The 7,934-nt window shown below is 38.6% G+C and overlaps 1 protein-coding gene across 1 annotated transcript in view; it reads right to left on the bottom strand.

Annotated features, from left to right (window-relative positions):
* Positions 1-3,644: 3,644 nt before the first annotated feature.
* The window catches only part of SPTLC2 (serine palmitoyltransferase long chain base subunit 2), a 104,299-nt gene continuing 100,009 nt past the window's right edge, over positions 3,645-7,934 (bottom strand). The window contains exon 12 of the mRNA XM_042471097.1: positions 3,645-7,281. Coding sequence (XP_042327031.1) covers positions 7,162-7,281 — 120 coding nt within the window. The 3' untranslated portion in view covers positions 3,645-7,161. The remainder of the gene's footprint in view (positions 7,282-7,934) is intronic.

The raw sequence follows: 7,934 nt of genomic DNA on the forward strand, positions 1-7,934 counted from the left end.
AGAAGAGACCACAAGGGCCATCCAGTCCAACAACCTGCCATGCAGGAAATCCAAATCAAAGCATCCCCGACAGATGGCCATCCAGCCTCTGTTTGAAGACCTCCAAGGAAGGAGACTCCACTACACTCCGAGGAAGTTTGTTCCACTGTTGAACAGCCCTTACTGTCAGGAAGTTCCTCCTAATGTTGCATTGTTCTGGGCCTGAAGATAGAGGCTCCTCCCTCCATAACTGTCATCTTTCTGCCTGGGAGGGAGTGAATAGGCTGGCCCAGTTCATCAGGGCTTGCCTGGAAGAAGAGACTCCTCCCTCCATTAACTGTCATCTTCCAGCCTATGAAGGAGTTGACCAGGCAGGCCCAGCTCCACCAGGGCTAGCCTGAAGAAGAGCCCTTCCTCTAGTCCATCTGCCTTGGTCCAGGCATCAGAGGGAGAGAACCACTGGACTTCATCCCCTTCCCCACCACCATTCCCTTCTCCTTTTGTGTCATGTCTTTTAGATTGTAAGTCTGAGGGCAGGGAATCGTCTTATTAAAAATAATAATTGTAAGCCGCTCTGAGAGCCATTAGGGCTCAATAAATAAATAAATAAATAAATTCTGGGTCCTGTTCTCTGGAGCAGCAGAAAACAAGTTTGCTCCCTCCTCAATATGACATCCCTTCAAATATTTAAACAGGGCTATCATATCACCTCTTAACCTTCTCTTCTCCAGGCTAAACATCCCCAGCTCCCTGCGTCTTTCCTCATAGGGCTTGGTTTCCAGACCCTTCACCATTTTAGTCACCCTCTTTTGGACATGCTCGTTTCTCAATGTCCTTTTTGAATTGTGGTGCCCAGAACTGGACAGGTGGGGCCTACCAAGGCAGAATAGAGTGGCACCATTACTTCTCTTGATCTAGATACTATACTTTTATTGATGCAACCCAAAATTGCATTGGCCTTTTTAGCTGCCGCATCACAGTTGACTCATGTTCAACTTGTGGTCTACTTGGGCTCCTAGATCCCTTTCACATGTAGTTTCATTCAGCCAGGTGTCACCCATCCTATATCTGTACATTTCCTTTTTCCGCCCTAAGTGCAGTACCTTAAATTTCTGTGTTGAATTTCATTTTGTTAGCTTTGGCCCAGCTTTCTAGTCTATTCAGATCATTTTGAATGTTGATCCTGTCCTCTGGAGTATTAGCTATTCCTCCTAATTTGGTATAATCTGCAAATTTGATAAGTATGCTCCTAATTCTGTCATCCAGGTCATTGATAAAGATGTTGAATAACACTGGCCTCAGGACAGAGCAATGTGGGACCTCACTGGTCACTTCTCTCCAGAATGAAAAGGAGCCATTGTTGAACACCCTTTGGGTTTGGTCAGTCAACCAATTACGAATCCATGTAACAGTTTCCTTGTCTACCTCTGTTGGCCAATATTATAAGGTATTTTCAAGCTTACCCGTTAAAAAAAAATTCCCACACAAGATTTTTGTGAAGCCTTTATTAAGCAGCACGTAACTAAATTTTGTCAAGCAGTTTTTCTCAGCTTAACATGCATTATTACTTTCTTGACAACCAATGTAGGATCTGCTTCTCTTCATCTGCCCTCCCCACATGGTTCCCAGCTTTGTGCTATTTGTTCAAAGTGTAAAAAAAGTCATATTTCTGGAGGAAAACATCTTGGAGAGGCAATTAAAAATTTCACTTCAAATATTAGTATCTATAAAAAAATCTAGGATATATGTACATTATTACCAGAAAGACATAAGAGCACAGTGCAAGTTAAGACTTCAGAGTTGCAATCTGGAGGATAAGCCTGCACCGAGCTACAGAACATGGGCCACCATTAGCTTTGGAGCTGGTAAGCCTTAAGCCTCAGGCTCCATGTATTTATCTTCCCCCTAATTTTTCTCTAGCTACACACCAATGCCGGAGAGTTTTAATATAGGGTTGCTGAAATACTGGCCAAAGGTGCATTTGGCAACTGAACCACAACAAACAAGGTTTATATACTTCAGTGCATTTTGTTTTGGACAGTGTTGGGAGTATCCATCTCACATTTTGGAATATTCAAGCGACTCTAGAGAACAGATGAGTAGGCAAAAAGCCAGCTTCAATAGCTAAGGTATATACATACAAAAGTTATCTCTTTATCAAGTCTTTAATTTTATAGTATCTCCTGAAGAAATCAACTCGATCATACCATGAAAAATATGGAGACAAAAGTGGTTCTGAAGTCTGGCTTGAACTCCTTCATGTGCTTCATTAAGAAACAGAACTCAAAGTAACAAGTATGAAATCATAGTGTCATCAAATTAGGGTTAGATTTAATGAAACATTTCTTATAACAAACTCTAAAGATAGGAGTCAGGATATAGTTAACAAAGGCCCAGTCTTTCATTTTTTTAAATTGGTAACTATTGCTGTTAACTTTCTATGAGATGACAAGTAATATTTATGATATTAGGAGAAAAGGCAAACTCCTTGATGAACTATAGCAAAAGGATACTATAATGTAATATTCTTCAAAAAAATGAACGTGATAAAAGTGTGCATGATAAAAACTTGCAAGTGAAACTGCAAGTCTCAAAGTCTAGTTAAGAAGTAGCTGTCAGTATTCACTATTTTAAGCTTGATAGACTGGCCTACCAGTAAGTCTAGAGTACTAAAGGGAAAGCATATCTGAAAATACATTGATCTATAGGATAAAAATTGTTAGTTAGATTTTAAGGCCTTTTATAAAACAGTTTTGTATACTTTTAAAAAATAGCAACATACCTGATTAAAGAAACAGCATTCTTTCAAATATCACCACAAAGGCCTTTAAGCCAATTTGTACTTACACCAGATCAAATGTAAAGTATACACAAGTATCTTTCAGCATATGCTATTAAAACTCATGAAAGCACAAAATGAGAGCTTGAGCCAATTGTATGTATTTTGAAGGGTCGAACATATTGGGGGGAGTTCAGTCTTCAGAAAAATACACACATTACATTACATGAATTCCTTCTTCTAAGAAAAATAACAAAACAAAACAAAACAAAATTTAAAAAAGCCATACTAATGATGCCATGTTTTATACTCTGGTCCTGAGGCAACTAACATATAAATGGGGGGCAGTGCTGCATAGTCATGAAAATAATTTGATGCCAAGCTTCTCAAGGAGCCCTGGTGGCGCTATGGTTAAATGCCTGTGCTGCAGCCACTCACTCAAAACCACAAGGTTGCGAGTTCAAGACCAGCATAAGGGCTCAAGCTTGACTCAGGCTTGCATCCTTCTGAGGTCGCTAAAATGAGTACCTAGATTGTTGGGGCACATTAGCTTACAATTGTAAACCGCTTAGACACTGCTTAGGTGGTATGAAGCAGTATATAAATGAAGCTTGTTTGTTGTTGTTTGAATAAAATACTTCATTCTATAAAGTGATGTAAGGGGCATGATGAAAGACAGCTGCCTATGTATACCTGTTGAATCATCTGCAGATCCGTTGAACCCACCAAGATTAGTCCCTTTCTGGGATGGGGGGGGCACCCTCAAATTTTGGTATGGTTTAGAAACAACATTTACCCTCAGAGCAAATGATCTTTCCTAACTCTCCAAGTTTTTCCATATGTTCATAGCATTCAATGTTTAAGAGCAATTTAGTTGATACAATCATTTAGTAGACTCAGATCAGGTATTATTTCAGAAAAGAGGAATCTAAGAACTCCAACAAGCAATTTTGCCTTTGGTACAATCAGGACAGTAATGCAGTCTACAACACAAACTGAAACAACAATTTGTCAGATGTGCAAACAAATCTGGTGGATAAACTAGGTTACAGTGGAATATGGTATCTGTTCTTTTCATCTGGTATCTTACCAATAAAATTCTATCTGCTTTCCCCAGAGAATGATCATACAGACAGTAGAGAGTCCTTTCAAAACCTGGAGAAGTTCCACCACACTGTATACTGATTATAAGAACCACCACTACAGAGGTCTCCAGAGTGACATGATAAACTGTTCTGAAGTGAAAAGCCGCTATACTAGAGACAAGGCAGTCCTTGTGCCAAACAGTTATATTGTATGGTGTGTATGGGATATATGGTTAAACCATCCCTAATTCCCAAGGGACTAGCATCACCCTTTACCAAAGGGTAAACTTGCAGGCATACATGCATACTCTCTCTAACCAGTAAATAGGGCTTCCAAGAGATTTCATCTTCAGTATTCTTTTCTCCCTGCCTGTCACTCAAAGCTCGCATAGAAAAAGAAACATACTCTGGAATATCAGAACATAATTCTAATTATCCTCCTCATTTCTGAAACCAAAGATGGTCTGAATGCTCAAGGTATATTTATTCATCTGAATGTATTTTAGTTCATCTGCTTTGCAGTTATTGCTGAAGTACTTCTGCAGAGGCAATTGTGAAAGCACAAACAATAAACATGGTCAAAACCAGCCTGCATTTAGAATCATAGAGTTGGAAGAGACCGCAAAGGCCATCCAGTCCAACCCCCTGCATGCAGGACTAGCTCCTTTTAAATTACTTTGTACTTAAGAATGCTTGGTGATGACATGAGGGCACTTCAATTTACTAGGAAGGAAAAATTAGTTTATTATTTTCTAATGAAAACTTTTCAGCCTCTTTTCAGGTGTCAGGAACTTTGCCAAACATTTCATGTAAAGGATAAGGTTAGTTCAGTCCAGTGGTAGCAAGTTCTTTAGCTGAAGTATAAGGAATGATTTCTAAAACATTTAATTATTACATTTGGTCCTACCCTATGTCTAGACTGTATATAATGGGAGCACAACATTTCTAGTTGTTGCAGGAAATTATGATGTATGTACATTTTGCTTCTTTAAAATATGTTTGGTGCAAAATAGTGTTTGTAATATCAACCTCACTTATGAAGAGCTGCAACTAGGTAACTTGATGACACAGAAACACAGGGTCATTCCCAATATTTCTCTGTATCCCAGACAGAAGAAACCTAGAAATGGTTTGACATAGACAGGGGAAGGTAGCAGGTCCTCAACAGGAACATATTAAACATCCAATAATAGCAAACATAATTTTCAACAAAACCACTTTTTAGTGAACATACCATTTTAGTTGAAGGATTCTTCAAGAAATTGACTGAAATGAACTTTTACAGACACTATTACAAATTTTGCTCTTCTTGTGCATTTCGCTTTCAGTGTTAAGGCTACATGGCACAGTTAGGCAGAACAAAACTCTTTTTACTGCTATTTTCAAAAAGTCTCACATGTCCAAGATATAGGACCAATTGCTCTTAGAACTCCTCTCCCTTTATGTTTTGGCAAACTGTTGCACAGTATTAGCAATTGCACTCTGTTGTCTTTTGTCAGCCCATCAGTATTTCTTATTTCCAAGCCATATCATGAAAATCCTTACTCTGATATAACTGAAGTTTTTGCCACACTGAAGGGGAAAGCTCCTTAAGCGATCTTGCAAATATTTAGCTGTTCAGAAATATCCAGCATTATACATTTGTAAGAAATAATGGGGAAAGTACAAGTGAGGTTTTCTAGGTGCAAAAATGTTGAAATAAATCTGTGGTTAAAGACTACAAAGTTAATCCATTGTGTTGTGACTTCATAATGCACACATGCGAAAGTTTCATATACTACACCTTTGCCAATGAACAGCTCATATATGATCTCAAACAAATTAAAAACAAAAAAGTAAACTGAACCCACTGGAAGACAGTGTAGCCATTTTAAAACAATTAATTCGAAGAGCCACTTATATTCCAAGATCAACTGACTCACCCCTGAGAATTAAGTCTTCCAACATGATCTTTCTAAAAGTGAAAAATATATCTCCCCTGACTCCCAGCACCGTTCTGAGCATCTTAGGGCAAAAATGCTCAGGATTCAACAGGAATCCACAGGGGTACTATGGGAACCCTTATCTTATGCCAAAGGAATGGCTGGTACCTCTTAAAGAATCCCAAGCCTGTAAGTCTACTTTATAACTGAGAATCCTGTTTGTTCTTTATACAGATTGCTATAAAAACTATTTTCCAAAATAATCCAGGCAAATACCTACCTGTGTATATGTAGTATTGTGGGTTTTGCCTCGTGTTATCTACCTTCTGTAGTAATAACAAACAGTTAACTTGGCCAGAGCAGTGAAAAAAATCATGGAAATTTCTCTGCCTTCAATGTTCATTCATTCATGTGTTTAAGAAATGCATTATTCAGGCAAAAAATCTTTTTCTAAGTTTGCCAGGAAACAGAATAGGAATGCTGCTACATGAATGAAGGGAGAGTAAGGAGTCTTTTACATTTGATTCTTTCCCTTCTAATCAATCAATGTGATTTTGGCCTCTGTCTCCTAGGGTTAATGCCAAAGGAGGGGACACACTCACTGGTCCAATAAACAACAGAATTCATATTGGACAATGGAACTGTGGCTGCATCTCAGATCTGTGTGATTCTGTATAAAATAAATGTTATAATAAAGAGCTATGCTGCCCTGAAATCTTCTTTACTACTTACCCTAAAACAGCTGACATTCAGACTGAAAAATAAAGATGTTTAAGGCCCTGGAAGATTTCCTGTTTTTTTCTTGATAAACTGAATGCTTCTTGTGTGGCAAGGCAACCACTAAATAATAATAAAGACCAAAAATGACAACATAAATGAAAAAAGAAAATACTTTGGTTGATTATTTTTTGTTAAATATATTTTAAGTTAGCTGTCAACAATTTCCTCAAAAGCCTCAACTGAACAAACTGGCTGGTCTTGCACGCTCAAGAAGATTAGACTTTAGTCATGAAAAAGGAAATGTTGTGACAGAATCATTGCAGCATCCTAAGACACATTAAGGATGCCCACATGGCAACGTGATGGACAACCCCTCCACTGCCAATAATTGTCACAGTGATGTTGCTGTGACAAATAAATAAGGGAGCAGTGTTTTAAAAATGTAAGCCAAGCTCTTTTTCAGAGCAAGACCTTGAAGCAACAGAATAAAACCCAGGTTTTGTTTTGCCATTACAACACACCATTTAGAGCTGCTGTGGCCACTTCAGTTTTGTGAGTAAAAAGTCATTCTGTTTAAGCTAAGCAGTCGTTAAGTGTTTGGTTCAAGATCCTTGGCTTCTGAGCCATACAGAGTTCTGAGGAGTGTGCCCTGTCTGCAAAAAGACATGGAAAGGACTCAGTCTTCGGTCTCTTCATATGTAGTTTCATCAAAAGGTCGATCAAGGAGGGGTACCAATCGGTGACGGGAATACTTCAACAACAAGAGGTCTCCAACTTCATCTATTTCCTTTAAAGCCTGGAAAAGAAAAATGAACACCAAGTGTAAGGGGGAGATCACGTCATCTCCTCCAAAACCATGACAGGAAACATAACAGTTTAACAGCTGCTTGGAATAGTGTTGTTGTTGTTTTTGTGTGCCTTCAAGACAGTTCTGACTTAAGAAAACCTAAGGGTTTTTTTGGCAAGATTTATTCAGAGGGTTTGCTCTTATCTCTGAGGCTGAAAAACTGTGACCTTCCCAAGGCCACCCTGTGAGTTTCCATGACTGACTGAGTATTCCAACACTCAAGCCACTATATCAAGCCACTCATGACTGAGTATTCCAACACTTAAGCCACTACCCCATGATGACTCTCACTCTTACCACTATTACTACAGTGTTACTACTTTTAAAACCAAACAAAAAATAACCTTTTACCATATGCTACTTCAAAAGCAGATTGTTTGCAGGTTGGAAGCCTACATGACTCTACATAATATCAGTGTTAAAATGCTTGTGTGTTGACATGTGTAAATTGCTGATGAAGCTTGGAACTGGGAGAAACAATCACAGCCATAAGGGTTTTAATCTTCCAGGGCAGATGTAGCATAATCAACACAACTAAGGGGCTATTCAGACTACCTTTTACCCCAGATCAGGAACCGAATTATGCACGTGAAGTTCATATT

This window comes from Sceloporus undulatus, chromosome 1 (assembly GCF_019175285.1).
Source record: "Sceloporus undulatus isolate JIND9_A2432 ecotype Alabama chromosome 1, SceUnd_v1.1, whole genome shotgun sequence".
Lineage (NCBI taxonomy): Eukaryota > Metazoa > Chordata > Lepidosauria > Squamata > Phrynosomatidae > Sceloporus > Sceloporus undulatus.